The sequence below is a fragment of the Dysidea avara genome, chromosome 9 (assembly GCF_963678975.1).
Source record: "Dysidea avara chromosome 9, odDysAvar1.4, whole genome shotgun sequence".
NCBI lineage: Eukaryota > Metazoa > Porifera > Demospongiae > Dictyoceratida > Dysideidae > Dysidea > Dysidea avara.
This window is the reverse complement of record NC_089280.1, coordinates 3,387,621-3,407,957: the sequence shown is the minus strand read 5'-3', so window position 1 is coordinate 3,407,957 and position 20,337 is coordinate 3,387,621. Positions and strand designations below refer to the sequence as shown.

The following is a 20,337-nucleotide window of genomic DNA, read 5'->3' as shown; positions in this document are numbered from 1 at the left end:
TATGATCTGTCTTGGTTATGTATGTATAATCAAGTGCTGTCTGTCTAAGTAATCAATATTGTCTAAAATTCCTTCATTTACTGGTGTATTTAATATACAAAGCAAAGGATGAGACATGCAGCTGATCATGACATGCATGATAAAGCAACATGGCTCTATTGGAAGTAGAATAATATTCAAGTCTGTTTGTGCTGTGTTTTTAAAGTCTCTGGATTTACATGTACACTACCTAGTACCTTTATGCAGAAAAGCAGCTGTGCCTCTTCTTTCTGCCTCCAAACACACATATTAATACACTGTATATACTAAATGTAGAGCCTTCCTCTATGTAAACACTGTATGTTACCACATGCATTATACACTTCTACTTGAATCACATGCAAATAACCATCATAATACTAGGAGATACTGGGGGGGGGGGGCTGAAGCCCCCCCTTCATATTTAGGCTTTACTTGATCAATATGCTGAGTATTATAATGAAATTTTGTCTTAGCATAATTATATGATCACTAATAATACAAATACTCATAAAACCACCTTATACATCTTTCCAAGATATTATCAGTGGATTTATGCTAAAGTTTATGCAACAAGGACCCGTATCAGCATTGGAGGTGTACAAGATCGAGGTACTCTAATAGAGCAGTCAGCTAACTACTCTAATAGAGCATTCACTGGAAACATGTAGTTGATTCTGTTATGGAATTTTTCCAAATCTGCCTGCACCTATACATACAATGAAGTGCATTGGTCTGTTTAAAGGGCTTCATTCATCAACTTGTGTAGTTAATAATATGTATGGCAATACTTAATTCAGGTACACAATTTCCAGTGAAAGTGCTCTCAGATTCAATCTTGTATTGTTCAAATTTCAAAATTTTCCACTTTCAACATTATTATTCTAACATGCACCTATTCAGTGTTGTGCAATTGTGAGAGGGGTGCATCATGTATTTGGTTGTCTGTATCTACCCAAACTTTTCCATTAGCAAAATGCTTCAGAGAGCCATACCTATAATCTAAAGGCAGTATATAAAATATCTATGGGCAGAAAATATTATGAATTTTATGTGGAAATGTCTCCAAATTGCAGTATTTTAGCATCTATTTTTCAAAATTTTCCTGGGGGGGCATGCCCCCAGACCCCCCTAGTTCCAGCATGCTTCACATGCTGGGAAGTGTACTTCGCACACCTCTACCCAAGAGATTAGTACCTTGAGTTAGCCCCCCCCATTTATAAATCCTAGATCCGCCCCTGGGGGGAGAAGTTTTAGTGTTTATTCCACTAAGAGGAGAAGAATAGAACTCTAGTACATAAGTTATATATTCATTTGCATAACTTTGTTCGGTATAGCTGAATGAATGAAAAGGATGCACATTCTAAGACTCTATCTTCTGAGAAAATGTTTAAAATTAGACCTCCAAGGTTTGAATTTGGGAGTATTTTTGATAACAAATAGCTAACAAAGTATATGCTTTACAAAGCATATAAAAATTAGTCAGCCTACTTGCCTCACTTTCTTTGCAGTGTAAATTTCATAACTGTACAACGCATTATAACTGTTGTCTTTTTGCCCATTGGCTTTCTGTACTGCTGAATACAGTGTGGCATGATTCCAGCTCTGATGTCTATATAGCCTTGTAAGTCCAAAGGGGCAAAAGATGGGCCAAGCCCCCTTCCCCCCCATTTTCACCCTCCTGAGATCCACCTATGATTTAATCATGAACAATAAAAATAAAGTCATGAAACTGTGCTTAGTTTGGGATCTACGTACCATATAAGTATAGCGATATAGCAACCCTAATGAGGTGCTAGTATTTATATTAATATATGACCTAACAAACACTTTGTGTAAGCCATGATCAGTGTAACAGAGTGTTGTAAGGAGGTTATAATCCTTTTACAGAGGGAAAATTGATTAAGGACCTCAGTTGTCTTTTATAGAGTAGTTAATGTACAGTGTCCTATAAGGATTCTTTAAGACAGGCTCGAATATATAATATTATAGCCATGTAACAGTTTTGAGTTTATGTTGTCTTTGTAGCATGTCACAGCTAAGACCAGGGTACTTGATCTATTATTAGATAAATTATGTAGTAAATATAGGACTTGTAGGCAATTGCCTTTATGTTGTTGCTATGGCCAGGCAAACTTGATTACTTCTCATCTCTGCTCTCATTATTCTCTTCTACTGTACTGCTCCAAATTTTTTACATGTGTGAATATGTTTTGATGACAGAAATATCTACTACTGATTATATCATTATCTCGATCATTATAGCATCTCTTGCTGCTCAATCAACAAAGGTAACAATGAATAATGAAAAATGACCACATGTCAGCTACTTTACCCCACCGCCTCTAATTTCATTATTGCTGTTATCAATCACGTGCACATGGTGCTATTTTGATCTTAGGAAGGCTGGCTATCATTTTACAGCACAACAAATGTCACTTGCTCTTCAGAAATGGTGGTAAAACGCAAGCACGAGTTCTTAAAAGACTTTAGCTAACCTTTACAGTAATGGACAGCTTGATTTGGAGTATTTTCTTTAATAATGAATAATGAAATATGACCACCTGCCTGCATGGAAATCCAAATTTTTGTGGATGAGAAACAAGTAACCGGGCCAAGTTTTCTTGGTCTAAATGCTTGTTATACTTCTTAGACTCTTAGTACAGTTGTATCACTGGCTTCACTGCTGTGTTTTTCTTTTGTCATTTGGTCGGGAAAAAAGACAAGTGGCTGTCTTTTCCGACCACATGACAACTCGGCAAAAGAAAAAAATATATACAGTCTGTGCTGGCGACACCATAGCTGTGTATAGGCACAAGCCTACATGGGCCTTTTAGCGCCTTTACTGAGTACACCATATGCATTGCCATACCTGAACCATAGATTATATATACTACGTACCCGTACGTAGTATATATAATCTATGCCTGAACTCATGCATGTGGTATGCACTAATTTATTTATAAAACAAATTTAGGGGAAAAAAAAAGAAAACTTCAAGATACAGTCACACAGTTTGTCAACGCCCGCCTTACGTGGTTATTTGGGTCTGGGATTTCCCCTCGTGGTTATATGTGGGCTATCGTTTCATTCACCCATAGATACTATGGTTCACCAAAGTTGAGTCCATAAGCGCCTCATAAAAATAATTACGTATATATAAGTCAGCATTACGATTCGTGACATCATGGAAGAGAGAGGCATTAACAGAAACAGTAAACTGTCTAATAAGCTGAGTTGACTGCCATTGTTTGAGGTACAATGTGTGCACTTGTATTACCAAGTACTATGTTTTTCCTGTTTCTTGTCTACCCCTGGGAACAGTATAATTATGAACAGAACATGGCTTACAATTCAGCCTTAAATGACCAACATTAGGACTTGGAAATTGTTAGATACAACATAGTGTACTGCCATTAGGCCATGCAGACAAACTTGATACTTGTTTCTCAACCATGGCATGGATTCTATGTGGGAGGGAGGTCATTTTATATATGTACACCTATCGATGCTAACCCTGTACTGCCCATACAGGCAGCTAGGGTGGTGATCAAGTGGGGATTTAACAAAGCAAATGTTACCTGCTGGAATACTGCCGCTACCTGTAAACCCATTGTCATTAGATACAAAATTTATTGCAGTGGCCTACACCTGGCAGGATATTTTGTTGGTAGCTAAACCCCCAAATCTCACCTACCAAGCCTGTACTGGGGGTTACGGATGATAGGTGCGCTGTTCATTGTTGAACAAAATACTCACAAACCACTGCAAAAGCAGGTTATCCACTATGCAGAAATTAACCTTCTTATTTAAAGTTACCTGGAAATATTTTTTTCTGTGCTGTAAGCGGGCCAATCTTCTCCGGGTCAAAATATGTGTGCACGTGTTAATTGCAAATATTTTTAAGGGTAGCTACTGTCGAGATTTGGTGAACAAGCCAAAGATGTTTTTTATTCAAGCCTGTTGTGGGTAAATTACTGATCCTGGTGTTGAGAAAGATGGAAACAGTGATTTTGATGATTCACTACATCATTCTCTTCCAAGTGAAGCTGACTACGTGTTTGGTTATGCAACTCCACCGGGAAAAGTATCCTTTAGAAGTCCTGAACATGGTTCATGGTACATTTCTAGTTTGTGTCAGGTTTTACAGGAAAATTCCCACCGCCTAGACCTGCTCAGTATGCGAACCATTGTCAACAAGAAAGTGTGTAAAGCTTACACTTCTCAAGGCTACAAGCAGTGTCCTGCACCAGTTAGTCTCCTTCGTAAACAAGTGTGGTTCTGAAAGCTAACTGGTGAATAAATTGTTAAGCCTATATAGTAAATTAGTTGTGACGTTTGTGTTGGTGTTGTTTTTAGGGCTCTGTTTGTCACTGATATATTGTTGTCATGTTTGTATTGTAGTACCTTTATGTCCTTTTTGTATTAACTTTAATAGTTCAGTCCAATCCATTAAAGAGGAATGGCCTAAGCTGATTACTGAAATTGTTAGTTGTCAATATAGGTCATCAAACTACAATTTTAAAGAATAGGAATGATGTAACTGATATGTGCAGAGCAAGCTTATTAATATTATATGATTGCAATTGATTATTGGTCTAGGTATTTTGGTTTTGTCAGTCTTTGCACTTCAGATCTAGACCTGCAGTGTGTGTTGAAATATGCATAGTTGGTATGCATTTACAAGTGTTATGGTCATTGGTTGCCTGGTATATGTATACATGCATACACTAAATTGCTAGAACCATTCATGTGGATTTAATTTCTTTACTTAGAATTTTTTATTATAGCTATATCACTATTGTGTGTGTTTTTATTAGTTTTTTTTCTTCCAGATACTGTATGTGTATAATGATACATACTGTGTACACGTGTTTTTACTTATATAATTGTTATATCATATGGTGTGTGTCTTTTACATTGTAAGTGTATTATGTGTCAGATATATTATAGTGTTATATATTGTGTATGCGTTATGGTATAATTAATTGTTGGTTGTCGGGAGTAAACTTTGTTTTTTAATACTGTTTTCCTTGTATTAAGGGGGCATCTCCAAACTGATTTTGGTACGCTTAACATCATAATTACGCTAACTTCAGACCCCCCCTTCCTTAGCGTCACACTATAAAAAACAATGCTTTGGCAATAGAAGCACAAAACGTTATATATTAAATTCTTTACCTGAAAACATAGTCTACAAACAGTATTGCTGCTTAATCACATCACTTTCTCTGTTCCTAGCTGTTTACACTATAACTGCAATTTATAACGTCAAAAGCTGAACCCAACGTCATTATGACGTTAAGTGTACCAAAATCAGATTGGAGATGCCCCCTAACTTCAGTGTGCATACAGTAGAATTTTAGTTTATTGGACCTCACTTATCTGGACTTCTCTATTAGAGTAGTAGGGTAGTTGATAATACTGATATTATTAAAATTTTCTTTATGCTATTTTAAGGTTATTTATACACAGTTTCAGAGATATAGACTTTTCAGACTTATGGATCACACAAGGGGTTCAGATAACTGAGGTTCCACTATACATAGTAACATAGCACAATTTTGTGACTGCATCATGGAGTGATATGTACTGTTGGTGAACTCCAACATTTTGTTTAATCACCAGACTGCATGCTATTTTTGCTTGAAAGTGTATTGACTGAAGGACAATTTCTCATCAATATCCCTGTGTTAATGGTCATACAAGTGAAAACATACATTAGCATGTTGATTGCCATGGCAATGCCACTATTTGTTTGGGTGGATGGGAGTTTATGTACAGCTAGACCATTTATAGCATGACACTTCATGTGTGCCGACCATAAATAAATTGCCTCCATTGAACAATTTTATCATACGCAGATGTTACACGAGCACAGAATTCATTTCCTTTAAGCGATGAGCCCCACAAAAGTTTGGATGATTAGCTGGGGTAGAGGGAAGGGGGAACACACTGAACACATAAATGACTTACCAGTATCAACCATAACCTTGTCCTCTTCTGGAGAGATATCTACACACCCCCATGGTACCATTGTAAGCAACGCTCACCTTGGTGGTCACACATAATCATAAACTTGCCATCTGATGGCTGCTGGCAGAAACACCAGGGGCGACCTGGGTCATCATCCATTACTACACACTGCCCTCCATCTCGTTCGAAGGAGTCAACAGATTAGCGCGGGTGTCTGGTTGAGAATAGCGAGGAGAATAGTGCCGGGCAGCTAATTGACATTTCCAATAAATGCACCCTGGATACCTGTGAGTGTAGCCGTCGAGGTAGCCGTGCACAGCAATCACTGTTCTACAGGAAACCAACGAAAACAACAGAACTGTCCGTACAGCGATCCAATCAACATCACGTCAACGGCTATGCCGAACGTTATGAGTTTAAGCATAGATAGTATAGATTCTATAGAATATACTATAGATGCCTATTCTAAGGTTTAGGCCAATGAAACTTGATTACCAGTTTCTCGCTCAGATTTTTGAAAATTTGATGCGGGCGGGCGGTTATTATTCATTATTCATTATTTTCCAAAAGGCACAACACACATCCCAAACATGAAGATTTCTGCCAAAAAAGTGAGTCTACATTGATTACTCTTGCATTAAATAGCTAAAATACGTTACTAATCCATATAACAAGTGATTTTTCCATTAGAGTATAGCTCATTGCTCCATTAGAGTAAAAGTGACTGCTCTATTAGAGTATTTCAATCTGAAATACCAATAATGAAATTCCATGCGGGTGTATCAAAAGCATGCGGGCGATGACGCGAAACTGCTAATCAAATTTCATTGGCCTTAAACAAAAAATCAAAATCAATCAAACACGTAAGCAATGTCATTTTCTTATTACATAGCAGGGAATTTCCAGTGATAAAACGACAACAGACATTGTTGGAGTGCCATCTTGGCTGTGATCGCTGTGGTCAAGTAGTAAACTTTACAGTTTTCGGCTTAATTACTTGTCGCTATGTCTTCTGGTGAAGGTACGATGCATTGACCGATTGGTTGCTTCCTTCCTGGTGTGCTCTCGTGTACTTTCAACTTTGTGATGTGATGGAAATTACTGATGTAATATATAATTTTCTCGCCAGAATTTTCACTAGTGTAAACATTCGTGATGTAAAACCAAACGATAAAACGATTGCTTCAATTAATGCCCATCTACAATGGAATCCCATTTTCGTCATCTACCTACCTACACACAACATATATCAACTATACCGATGATCAGTCCTTGAAGTGTTCTGAATGGTTAATGACTAATATGTGTCACTCTCATCTTATGTTAAAATATCCATTTTTACTACCACTAAATTTGTTGCTTGGCTGTTGACTGCCAAGGACAACGATCAGAGTGCAAAATTGCAATTGTGCATATATCACACATGAGAGTTTTTCTCCATATACCAAACTAGCTTCTTTATTAAAGTTGTGCAACCAGGCATTCTTTATACTGTAGAAGCTAGGCAGAAAGCACCCTCATGAGTTGTCACACCAATAACTAGTATGGCATTATAATGCATAACTGTACCATGGTCAATAGACAAGTGTATGTTCAATGATCAGACTAAACTTGTTCCTTTCTAGAATAATCATTTCTATTGTATATGTAACTGCTATCCCACTAGGGACCTGTGCAAAGCCAGCTGTCACACAGTGACTGTTAGAATAGGACCCTCTGACTTGTACAAGGGAAAACTTGGGATTCATTTCGAGTTTCCAGCCCAATATGCTTGTCATTTTGATAAGCCTAACTGCATGCCAATGTAACAGTTATAATTCTCCCTTCTCATTTTTTTTGCTTCAAATGGCTGTACTGGTTAATGTGTTTATTAATTGCAGCATTTTCACCTGGAGCTTGTTCCAGTCACAGCATGGAGACAGTTCCATCTGCTTCACCTGATGTCAATGATTACACACCGAACTTAGGTCACCTAGTGGCTGGTACCAGGGACACCAGCCAAGGAGTTGGTTCTGAGATACTGCAGTATGGTCCAGGAACAAACCATGGTATGTACTAATGTACTTTCTATGCTACATACTGTTACCTACAGTATTTAATGTATAAATTTGTCATAATGCTATAACTATAATTATGTTGACAAATATTATTTTTCATGTTTCAATTTCAAGTTTATACCTTGTCTTGTGTGTAACCTTGATATTATCACTGTATTAGAAATATTGATGTTCTGTTTTATAGCTCAGTCTCAGTCAACCTTTGCAAACCAGTTTCAGCAGACTTCATCCAATAGTTCACGTAAACAAAAGTACACCGTACCTGTGCAGACATCTAATGATGACCCAGAAAGATCTAATGCCATTCATCATCCACCACTTGTTCCTCAAGAATTTTCACCAGGTTTGGATGTTTACACACACGCATGCACACACACACACACACACACACACACACACACACACACACACACACACACACACACACACACACACGTACACACACACACACACACGTACACACATGCATGCACGCACTGAATGCACATTTTATACAATGTAGTGATGTTACATAGTCTCTTTTCTTATAGCAAGCTGTCAGCTATCTGGTATGATACGATGTCGACAGGGAAATGCTGCACCACCTCATAACAATTATCGTCAGTTGTTAAGAAGGATATTAAAGTCACTGAGCACAGAAGAAGTGAATGAGTTATGTTACATTTCGCAAGAAGCAATTTCAGCTGGTGTGCAGAACAAGATCAATTTCAGTGGAACAGTTTTATTTAAATTCTTTGAACAGCGAATGCTAATTACTGCTAACAACTTGGACTATCTACGAGACAGTTTGCAATCTATTGATCGGATAGACCTATGCAAGCTAATTGATGACTATACCATCACTTATGTAAATGGGCCATCACTGTCACATAGTGAGCCATTGACACAGCTACATCCTTCATATGTGGAGCCACACCCACCATTTGGAGAGTCACACTCACAGTATTCATATGGGCATCCACAATCATTGTATGCTGGGACACAAGAACAATCATCATATTTGGAGCCACTCCCACCAATTGGGGTGTCACGCCCACAATCATTGTACACGGAGTCACAATCACAATCCTATATGGAGCCACATCCGCAATCATTGTTTATGGTGCCACACCCACGATCATCGTATGTGGAACCCCACCCACAATCATCGTCTGTGAAACTACACCCACAATCATCATCTGTGGAACCACACCCACAATCATCGTTTGTGGAACCACACCCACAATCACTGTACATGGAGTCACATGTGCAGCCATTCCCACCATCCTTTAACCCAGAATTCTGTGACCCTAGTAAGTTAGTATGTCATATGATAGCCACTTTTTTTCTGTTGTTCAGTGATGGTATATTTCATATAGCAAGCTCTATGCCTTACATTAGTGGTGTATAACATGTATATGTGTGTAGTGTGAAACTGTTGGAGTTATATGACAGTTTTTATTTTTTTCTGCTACTAGTCCAGTTGCCGATGTCTCTGGTCCAGCCTACCCCCAGTATGAATACAATTCATTCAGGGCTCCAGAGAGTTAGTGAATCCCGGCAGTGTTCCCAGCCCACTCAAGTAGTAGAAAATGACCAGTGTGAGTCACAAACAGTCCATGCAGTGGCTTGCTATGAAAAACGCTCTTTGCAGACAGACTATCTAAGAACAGAGGTAGGCGTGTTATCACCACACAGCAGAGTAACAACGCCTTCTCAAAATAGTGAACATGAACACAACAAACAACTACAAATAGAACTAGCTAATAAGGATAATAAAATCAGGGACCTAATGGAACGGATTAGCAAACTAGAACAGATAGTGCAGCAGAAACAACAACATGAGCGTGATAGTGAACGAATCACTGAGCATTGTATAGCACAGATGGAAGAAGTCTTAGCCCAGGATGAGTCAAGGGTAGTAGCAGAGAGATATGAAATGAAATGCAGACCCCACGGTAAAGCTGTGATCATCAACAATTATGAATTTCATTCAATTGATCCTGTCTTTGAAGCATTGCCAACTCGGGGAGGCTCAGAAATTGATGAAGAGAACCTTCGTGTCGTGTGGAAATACCTTAGGTATGATGTGTGTGTTTTCAGAAATCTCACTGCATCTCAACTCAATCAACAGTTGGCAAAAATTGCTCTAGAGGATCACACAAATTTTTACAGTTTTGTCTGCTGTATTCTCAGTCATGGTAGTAGTGACGGTATATATGGTACTGATGGAGAATTAGTGAAAATAAGTGAAATTATTAAACTGTTCAATGGGAACTGTTGCCCATCACTAGTAAATAAACCAAAATTGTTCTTTGTTCAAGCTTGTCGTGGAGAAAATGTAGATAAAGCAGTTCACTTAGAAGAAAGAGATGGAAATGATGTGTTTGGAGATGCACTGCGTAACTCTCTACCAAGTGTAACTGATTTATTATTAGCCTATTCCTCTCCACTAGGATATAAGTCTTGGAGAAGCCTTCGATATGGTTCCTGGTACATCTCCAAATTGTGTGAAGTTTTCATGGACAATGCTCTGCAACAAGACTTGCTCAATATGTTAACTATGGTGAATAAGAAATTATCTGAAGCCTATACTGCTGAAGGCTTTAAACAGTGTCCTGCACCAGTAACTCTACTTCGTAAGCAAGTGTGGTTCTTGCGCAACACTTAACACTTTGTATAATGTACAATGCAGCAATCATTTTAAACCTGTACACATTCTGTTGTATGATCTCATGTTTGGCATTTCATTATTGTACATTGTAAGTTACCATAATTCTGTTGTAGCAAAATTAATTGTACATTCATGTAACTTCATGATTTACTATTACTATGTTCTTTTGGTGGGCATAAGTTTGGTGCAACTTGTGTACTGTCCATCAGAGCTCATGATCATCTCTTAATTTGTGACAAGATAAGGTCAGCTCTTAGCGTAAATGCCACAACCATAATCGTGTGAAACCCACCATTTTTAATTAAAAGTCCAATTAGATGCCTACATGGTGATCGTGGGTGTTTATCGACCTCATTGTAAATATCTAGATGGGGCATAAGCATGCATATATTATAGCGAAGTGAGGACGGCTTCCCAATTACTAATTGTCTTTGGATATCCGATGTTGTGCAAGTGTGTAATCTGTGGTATTGACAAGGGTTGAGAGTCCATTGAAGAGCTGATCTCAGAATCTTGCCATGAACTCGGAGGCGAGCTCTGATGGTACGTAGAGTGCTCTGTGTAGCTTAATGTATAGACCCACGTCACGGGTAAAACCTTGGGTAAAACAGTGAGCGGGATGGTATGGCAGCCATTTATATTTCGTCAATGTTGATGTGTACCAAACCATGTGACCAAACGCTTTCAATGGTAAACTGTTTGAAGATCGATGTTTTAGGCACTACTGATGTCATCATTATAATGCACTTGTCAATTTCATGCCCCCACCCCCGGGGAGGGTGGGGGAATACAGGGGATTTGACAAATCGTGGTGTCAAATTCCCCACTGCTGGGGCAAAATCGGCTGTCAAATCCCCACTATGTCCCCACCCCCATAGTAGGGGATTTGACAACACCCCAAGGATGACTAAGCGAATATTTCATGTATGCGACTAGTAATAAACCTGCCCTGTAGCTAGCTAGTAAAATTATAGCAAGTGTGATTTTATTGCTTAGAAATGCAACTACCGAAAATCAGTCAGTGAATTTGACAACTGTCAATTGCCCCAGGGGTGGGGACAAGAAGCAATGTCAAATCCCCACCTGGGGTGTGGGGACGCCCGGGGGTGGGGCATGAAATTGACAAGTGCATAACTGCATGCCGTTAGCTACCGGTATAATAGGCCACTTTTTTTCTTTTAATATTACAAATAAATGAAAAAACAAGAAACAGCAAGCAAAGTACATGTGATGGAAGCATCTGATCCTCAGATATTGCAAGGTTAAGTGCTCCAATAGTCACTGGGCTGCCACGATAAGACCTGGCTCCACACAAGCAGGTTATAGGTTATAATAGGCCACTCCAAATGAATTCTCTGTTTCCCGTCAACCACCCGCATCTGTGTACTCCAGCTTTAAAAGTTCCATTATTCCTTATGCTTCCATTGTTTTTCTTGCATACTGTACAGGCTTAGTAAAACTGATCTTGTAAAGTTGTCAGCTCATGTGTCAGTGTACTATCAAGTTGGCACAAATTCACGTTTGTGTTATTCAGTTCCTGCAATGTAAAAGATGAAGGTACAATCTGAAAATGTTATTAGGCTGTTTGCTATGGCCGTACCTAGGTAGTATAATAGCTTGAAAAGCTGCCAATTTCATAATGGAAATAGCCTGGACTGCCTGCCCACATGCCAGTATGCCTGAGAGGAGGACAGGAAACAGAATTTATTTGGAGTGGCCTAACATCTAAAACTTCTTTCAAATATGCCATTACGCTTTTTATAGTGGGATTCCAGGGATAAATTTATTATCAACTGTACCAGTTAGGCGTACACAGAAGGCAGAACCTGTATGACGTGTTTACCACTAGCCTAGGAGCCTAGGTTTGAGTAAAGTATAGGGATCACGAAAAGTCACATCCTAAAAACATTTTCCTGAAGGGACTGCGTGTATAAATTTTTTCATGACAAATTTCAGAAACAGTCATCACAAAAGGTTTCTAGAATAATTGAGGGTCAGGGAACTGGTACTAGTGTAATTAAATACTTATTGATGAATCTCAGAGGAAGGTTGATGAGAAAGTATGCTAAAATAGCCTCAATTAATTTGCAAGAAAATTTGGGTCAAATGCTATGATGTTCTAAAAGTCATAATTTAAAACCATAGTCTGCACAGTACTGCCATAGCCTGTTAACAATGTAATATGTGTACAATGGTCCATTTGCATTGCTCACTTTCAAGATACTTTAAGCACCCGACATATGTAACCCGAACACTTAAGGCATTTTACGGATTTGGGGATTAATATACTACTTCTTGGAATCCCTATAACATCTAAAGCCATGGCAGTTGTAACAATAGTTGACTGTGGTTTTATGGTGTGGGTGGAACTGTGCCAGATGTTTTGTGCATGTGGTTGACAAAAACGTGTGATTAATTAATGGGTCGGTATAAACAGTGGACCCAGGAACTGAGAACCCACAGACCCAACTGTTCTTAGAATTTTATATACGTACATCTACATCTATACAGTGGAATCTGTCTAAGCTGGTCATATTTCAGGGGTTGGGCCAAAATTTCTTGGTCTTAAACACAGCAGGTGGATTAGTGAATAGATGTCTCATTTAGGGACTTTATATAGCTGACCCTTATAGAGAGGTGACCTTCCTATACAGGTGGCAGGTTCTACTGTACTTGTACTAGATACCTTTGTAAGTCACACTGGCTAGTCTCGCATAACCAGACCACTCTTTCTCTGTCACAGTGCCTTACAAGATGTCTGAATCATTATAGGCACGTACCTACTGGTCTGGACTGCTTAGCATAGGGACATAGGCCACTCATTCTTATTCTTTATACTTTCAGCAATTAATCAAGGGCTTTAGTAAATTCTATCACAAGTCTTGCCTTCGTGTGACACATGACACTCTAAGTCTGTATGTCGAGCTGATGTAACTCACAGTGATTGCTTCATTCCCTGGAATATTTGTTTACACAAAGATTCTGAACTTTAGTAGCTAGGCAACATAGTAGACTAGTATGCCCATTGAGCAATATGAGTGGCCTGATCCAGTCAGCTGCAGACCCTTTTTCAGAGACACTTATAATTTATAAACATTATAGACCATGACAAAGAAAAAGTAGATTGATCATGCAAGACTACACACTGTGACTTAGTACTAATAGAATGTACAAACATTGTGAAGTAAAATTCCAAGGAAATATTGGGGGTCTGAGTCCTTGGTCCCTGAGTCCACTATTTGTACCAAACTCTGCATAATTTCCTCAGTGAATTCAACTAAATTACTTCATGCTTACGTTTTTGTGTATAAAATGACGTGTGTCATTGACGTGAGCTGATCAGAGGCAATGATTAAATTGAGTGAAGCTTGCATCAACAATCCAACCGTGTCACAAATCAGTTCCTCACTAGACTCCTTCCTTTGTAAATCCAGCAATATAATCATAGGTACCATCATGCTGTCTATAAGGCCAAATAAACTTAACAATTAGTTTCTCATCCTCCTATACTCAAAATAGCAATGTGGGAGGGCGGATTTTTATTTTATTATTTTATCTAACTAGATAGCTGAATTAGCCAGCTAAAATGACTCAGAATGTAGTTTTCTTAGACTGCTCTAGCAAGGTACGTACCAACTTTAAAAGGTGCTGGATAAGTCACCAGCGGTGCAAAAAATCCTTGATGTGGTAAGAAAAATGCCAATGTGGGTGGGGATGAGAAACTAATAATAAGTTTATGTAGTACTGTAATCATTCTGTATATGAAATTCATGTCTGTTATCAAGTGCACGAAGCCTTCTACTTGGTTTTATCACATTCTAGCAGTAGTCACAGCTGCAGAATGTGTGCAACATCAACCGGACATTATTTGCTATCCCCACACAAATTGTCTGGAAATGGTTTGAACGTTGTTGACAATTTGCCAGAGGTTTAAGTGTACCACCTTAAGTTTCTTTGTTGGTCACTGATACCAATTTAAAGAGTACATTATTCCTTTTAATACTACCTTTGTTTAATGTTTACCTGATTAAAGAGTTATCCTTAATTGGCTGTTAAGTAAATGTGTATTTCCAGTCGTAAAATCACTTTGTGTTAGAGAGCAATCTTTCTTCCTATTATGTAACAACCAAGTCGTCACTATTATTCCACTTAGTGGTATGGTGTACAGTGAAACCAGCGTACTAAGGGACACCTTGGGATGTGGAATGATTCAAAATGTTGTGTTGACTCTGCAGTGAACTACACACTAATATTCCTTATCATACAGTGCCACCAGCATGCATTTATTTACATGCAGAATTATATTGCTTAGAATCAACTTTACATCTCCTCAGGTACCCTTACAAGCTTAAGGGAAGGCTGTGCACATGGAATTTGCTCCTTCATCGTTTATGACACAGCACAGAATTGTCAGAAATTATGACTGCACTACTTGTTATATTTGAGTTCCAGAACCTGTACCTGGTGTGTATAATTTTCTCTACACTGGCAACTAAATGGGACCAAAGGGACCAGCCATAATTTGAGGCAATAATATCAGCCTAAGTGTGGTTTGTAAATGATGTGGCTTCATTGCCACAACAGACTAGACCACCAATTAGTAGCATTATTATAGATGGTATTTTGGTATGTCGCTAGTATATCCTTATATAGTAACCACCAAAACTACAACCCACATATACAAAGACCATTCAATTAACATAGTGCTAGAAATAGTGTACAGGAGTATTTATATGTAGAGGTGTACCGATATGGGTTTTTGGCATGTACCGATATCCGATATTGATGCAACCAAAGAAGCCGATAACCGATAGTCGATCCGATATTTGCATTAATATTTTAAGTACACGAAAATGTACAATTACCTACCCTATGTACAACATGTGCATGTATTCATTGCTATACTGTACCTGTGGTGGTATACAGCTTGAGTTTCTGTTGCGCAATCCAGACAATTAGGCACCCACAAACATTTTTATGTATACTCCCATGAAGCCTAAAACGGATATTTCTGCATTACTCCGCATTCTAATGGCTTGTGAGGAAGCTGATACAACAAGTTTCCTTGGTTATCCTGTGACCCTTCTTTTATTACAAAGGTACTCTATAACTGCTTCATTTGTAAAGACTGAACACTAGAATAGTGTGCATTTATATGGCTTCTCGTAGCGTAGCGCTTGTTGCAGAGTGAACAATAAGCCACTGGCACTAATGAACCACATGAATAACGTAGAAAACCAATGCACAATCCGTTTATGTACGAACCATTGCTACTGTATAAATATCGGTAGCGATATCGGTCCTCCTGCTGTTCTGTACCGATACGGATATTGGTTAAAAAATGCCATATCGGTGGCCGATATTGTAGCCGATCCGATTATCGGTACACCTCTATTTATATGCCTACTTGTTTTTCTCAGCTCACTCAACTTGGAACTCAACTCGGCACTCAGCTCTGCAATTACGGACTAGAAGTCATCATACTAGTGATGTTGAAACATTTTCCCCTGAGATTGGTGCCCCCACATCATCTAGAGTAAATAATAATCCTTATGGGACACTGCAACTAGCAGCTGACACTAGGGAAGTTGGTAGATTTACCAACGTATCTCTACAATATGGCCATGGAGAAGGTATGAAATATGCACATATACCTATGGTACGGTGTATCTGTTCCTTGTACTGGACTACTGGATTCAAACATTTACAGATATAGTGCATTTAAATATCATTTTTTGGTAGAATTTATGATTATAGCAATGCTTGACTTTGAATAAACCTCATGTGTATGATTGTACGGAGTAGAATATCATCATTAATGCTTTTAATTTTGTAGCGGGTCTTCCTCATCAACCATGGTCTGCACCATTTATCAGTGATTCATTTTCTACTCTGACTAGTCTGGACCTTCAACAGCAACCACACAGACCAGTAGTGCCAGAGGCTCAGCTTAATGTGTATCATCATATATTGGAGAAACTTTCTAATTCTCTTAGCCAAGAACAAGTGCGAGAGTTATGCTATCTCTCACAAGAAGCAGAATACGAGGGTGTACGCCACAGGGCTAACCTCAATGGTACAATGCTGTTTAATTTCTTTGAACAGCAAGTGCTTATAGCTCCCAATAACTTGGAGTACCTCCGAGTCCTCTTGTATAAGATTGGTCGGATGGACCTCTGTAACTTCATTGATCATTATACCAAAATATACATGGGTGGACAACCTGCACCACTAGTTAAGCCAACAATACAAGCACCTCCATTTAATTCATTACAGCTCCCATCAGGTATGATCAGTTGTACAGGAGTGTATAAGACTATATAGTAATGTGTATGTTCTTCCTTGTAGCACCACCCCCTGTAGATACGACACAACATCATGAAATACGATACCATCCTAGTATGACAACATTTAACAGCCTTCAAGATCAACTTTCCACACCAATCCCAGTACTAGACGAAGTTGAAGGTCCTGCACGTTTAGCTTTGCCAGCTAGAAATAAAGTAAACTACTTGTATCAGCCACAGGAAGGTGGGGAACCAGTGGTGGCTTACCAGAACAGGGTACAGCAACAGGCCATGGAAGAAAGGGAATTACAATACAGAAGTGAACTAGAACAAAAGGAGAGACTATTACAACAGCGTCAAATGCAACTACAAGACAGAGAGGAAATGATTAACCAACTCACACGACAGTACGAACAACAGCTACATGTACTGCGTGAGGTACAGACTAACTCCAACAGTGAAAAGGAGAGGCTGCAGCAACAGATACGTGAGTATGAGGAAACAATTAGACGAAATGTTGCACAAATTCAGGCCCTGAGGGGAGAAAATGCTCATGTACTGATTCCATTTGGTCCAGTAGCAGAGAGGTATTCAATGAAGAGGACCCCACATGGCATTGCTGTCATCATCAACAATTCTGAGTTTTATTCCAATGATCCTGCTAACAAAGCATTGCCAAATTGCCGGTTTTCACAAGTTGATGAAGAGAACCTTCGTGTCACTTGGGAGTATCTCCAATATGATGTACGAATCTTGAGAAATCTTACTGCATCAGAGCTCACTCGCCAGCTAATGCAGATTGCCCTACAGAGTCATGAGAATTATGACAGTTTTGTGTGCTGTATCCTCAGTCATGGCTACCTTGATGGTATATATGGTACTGATAGTCAACCAGTTAAGATCAATGATATTGCCAGTCTGTTTAAAGGAAGCTTTTGCCCAACACTGTCCAATAAACCAAAGCTGTTCTTCATTCAAGCTTGTCGTGAAGATGACAAAGATAAAGGACTCGGAGTACCTTTCCACAATGATGATGCTCTACGCCATTCTCTACCAAGTGAAACTGATTTCTTGTTTGGTTATGTCTTTCCACCAGGAAATGTGTCATGGAGAAGTCCTCGATATGGTTCCTGGTACATTTCCAAATTGTGTGAAGTTCTTGTGGACAATGCTCCACAGCAGGACCTTCTCACTATGTTAACCATGGTCAGTCACAAAGTGTCAGAAGCTTACACTACTCAAGGTTACAAGCAGTGTCCTGCACCAGTTACCCTGCTACGCAAGCAAGTTTGGTTCTTTGAAATGGTTTCATAATCTACATTTTGATGTTGCTCTGAGACTTGCAGTTTTGAACTGCGTGCATACTTTGTACAATAATTGTAGTAAATATGTAGCATGCTTCTTGAATCCCTGAAATGAATTGTACTATGTGAAGAAATTGTATGCATGTTTCCCAGGCCAGGTGTAGTTAGTTAAAAAATTGAAATGTTTCAAGACATGGTTATGCATGTACAGTGTGTATTATTTAATAGTTTATGACTCATCCAGACTTAGCATTATAGACCCTTAGTCTCACAAGTCACAACCTTCAGCACTTGTACATGTGTTGCCTTACACTTAATATTGCCGGCTATAGTTTTAATTGACTAACGAACAGTACCTTCGTATCACTTGGGAATATCCTCAATATGATGTATGAATTTAGACTACTTCAGAGCTCAGTCATCAACTAATGCAGGTTGCCCTATAGAGTCGTGAGAATTATGACAATTGTGTGTTGTATCCTCAGTCATGCATGGCTACTGTGATGGTATATATGGTACTGACAGTAAACCAGTTAAGATTAATGATACTGCCAGTCTAGATCTGAAGCTACTGTCCAACAAGCCAAATCTTTTCTTCTTGTCTTGTAGATAGGGAGGGCCAGTATTCTCCCCAAAATGATGGAAATGACAACACTGATGATACATTCCATAAATACTTGCCAAGAGAAGCTGATTTCTTGTTTATATTAGTTATGCCACTCTACCAGGCAATTTTTCTTCTCAGTATGGTTCTAGCTATAGGTACATGTGAAGTTCTCATGGACAATTCTTCCCAGCATGATCTACTCAGTATGTGACCGGATTTGCGAAAAGGTACCTTTTTCACACACAATATTTGACCCATTTTTTGAACTTTGAAGCTTCATAACTTTTTTACCCCTGCATATAATTGCCTGAAATTTTTCATGATTGCAGCTACACTATCTGGCTGCATTGTGATACTACGAACAAGTTAATCAGTGTAAGGAATCAAATGTTACATCGTTTTGTTTGCTGGTATGTAAAATGTGTGGAAAAGGTACCTTTTCGCAAATCCGGTCACAAACCATGGTCAACAGCAAAGTGTCAGAAGCTCAAGACTACAAGCAATGTACAACTGCATGCACCAGTAACTCTGCAGTATGGTTCTTTTAAATGGTTTAATAGCACACTTGATTTATTCCTTAATTTGAATTCATGTGTTTCAATAGTCAATATATGTACATGGTATCACTACTGGTAGTTTGAACTTTTAACATGTCACATTACTCTCTGACTTGTTTTGGATTCATACATACAATTATATACTGTGCTCTCATAGCTTTTGGGACCAACATGAAGTTGAAGCCTGGCGTACTGGGATATGATGCTGCATGTTCAGCAGAGGATGTGTTCACTCTTGACAAAGGTAGGTGGTGGTACATTTGTACAATATTTTGCTTCATTTGAAAAGAATGATGGCAGGTAGTACAAAATAAATGGTTTATTTAAATGTTTCATACCATCATGTGCTGATCAAGTTCTTTGTTACAACTATGGGCCTCTTTATTTATACCATGAGATGTACATACTTCATGATCAGATCCTGACAGGCTTTGTCGGAGCTTGGCATCATGAGCAGAGCACTTCTGATCTTGAGTGAGCCAACCAATACAGTGCAGTATCAGTAAATCACCAATAGACTCAATCATGCCAAAATGTGCCGACCAGCTCATGACCAGCAGTAGCCAGTGTTCCTTCTAGTCCCTGTCATTCATAAGCGTGTGAAATGCATAACAACTAGGATCACCACATATAATAATAATAATAATCTGTCTTGTATATATTTTATATAATTATGTATAGATGAGTTGAGTATGCATAAATATAATATTTTGATTAGAATCTGCCATAAAAAGATTATCGTATCACATGATTCAGGACTGACTCTTATAACTACTATATACACAGTGGATTTAAATGCTTGGAGTAACTAGAGTGCTGAACTGTAGTAGATAGCTCAGAATGCATGCAACTTTTAGTTTGCTCTAGCTATATTAGCT

General features: G+C 38.7%; 2 protein-coding genes and 1 long non-coding RNA gene across 6 annotated transcripts; all 3 read left to right on the top strand.

Annotated features, from left to right (window-relative positions):
• The first annotated feature begins 3,173 nt into the window (after positions 1 to 3,173).
• Positions 3,174 to 5,017, top strand: LOC136267327 (uncharacterized). Its single transcript, XR_010706640.1, has 3 exons — positions 3,174 to 3,274; positions 3,926 to 4,313; positions 4,854 to 5,017. It is a non-coding gene; the product is annotated as an uncharacterized lncRNA (long non-coding RNA).
• A 1,840-nt stretch (positions 5,018 to 6,857) lies between these two features.
• On the top strand, positions 6,858 to 10,930 carry LOC136267326 (uncharacterized). 4 transcript variants are annotated; one of them, XM_066062430.1, is made up of 5 exons: positions 6,858 to 7,015; positions 7,875 to 8,042; positions 8,236 to 8,394; positions 8,582 to 9,343; positions 9,509 to 10,930. In XM_066062430.1, the coding sequence occupies exons 1-5, from the start codon at positions 7,000 to 7,002 to the stop codon at positions 10,699 to 10,701; spliced, it is 2,298 nt and encodes a 765-aa protein (XP_065918502.1). In that variant the 5' UTR covers positions 6,858 to 6,999; the 3' UTR covers positions 10,702 to 10,930. The 4 variants fall into 4 exon arrangements, with proteins under 4 accessions (XP_065918502.1, XP_065918505.1, XP_065918504.1 ...); XM_066062433.1 differs by having other exon boundaries at positions 6,858 to 7,100; XM_066062432.1 differs by having other exon boundaries at positions 6,858 to 7,283.
• Positions 10,931 to 11,101: 171 nt separating this feature from the next.
• Positions 11,102 to 18,458, top strand: LOC136267325 (caspase-8-like). Its single transcript, XM_066062429.1, has 4 exons — positions 11,102 to 11,247; positions 16,125 to 16,337; positions 16,541 to 16,990; positions 17,053 to 18,458. The coding sequence occupies exons 1-4, from the start codon at positions 11,223 to 11,225 to the stop codon at positions 18,303 to 18,305; spliced, it is 1,941 nt and encodes a 646-aa protein (XP_065918501.1). The 5' UTR covers positions 11,102 to 11,222; the 3' UTR covers positions 18,306 to 18,458.
• The last annotated feature ends 1,879 nt before the right edge of the window (positions 18,459 to 20,337 follow it).

Excerpts from the sequence above, each read along its gene's own strand:
- LOC136267325 (XM_066062429.1), top strand. The coding sequence starts at position 11,223 with ATGAACTCGGAGGCGAGCTCTGATG. Across the intron at positions 11,248-16,124 it reads CTCGGAGGCGAGCTCTGATG|CTCACTCAACTTGGAACTCA; the intron begins GTACGTAGAGTG and ends TGTTTTTCTCAG. Across the intron at positions 16,991-17,052 it reads TTCATTACAGCTCCCATCAG|CACCACCCCCTGTAGATACG; the intron begins GTATGATCAGTT and ends TCTTCCTTGTAG.
- LOC136267326 (XM_066062430.1), top strand. Across the intron at positions 8,043-8,235 it reads TGGTCCAGGAACAAACCATG|CTCAGTCTCAGTCAACCTTT; the intron begins GTATGTACTAAT and ends TCTGTTTTATAG. Across the intron at positions 9,344-9,508 it reads CCCAGAATTCTGTGACCCTA|TCCAGTTGCCGATGTCTCTG; the intron begins GTAAGTTAGTAT and ends TTCTGCTACTAG.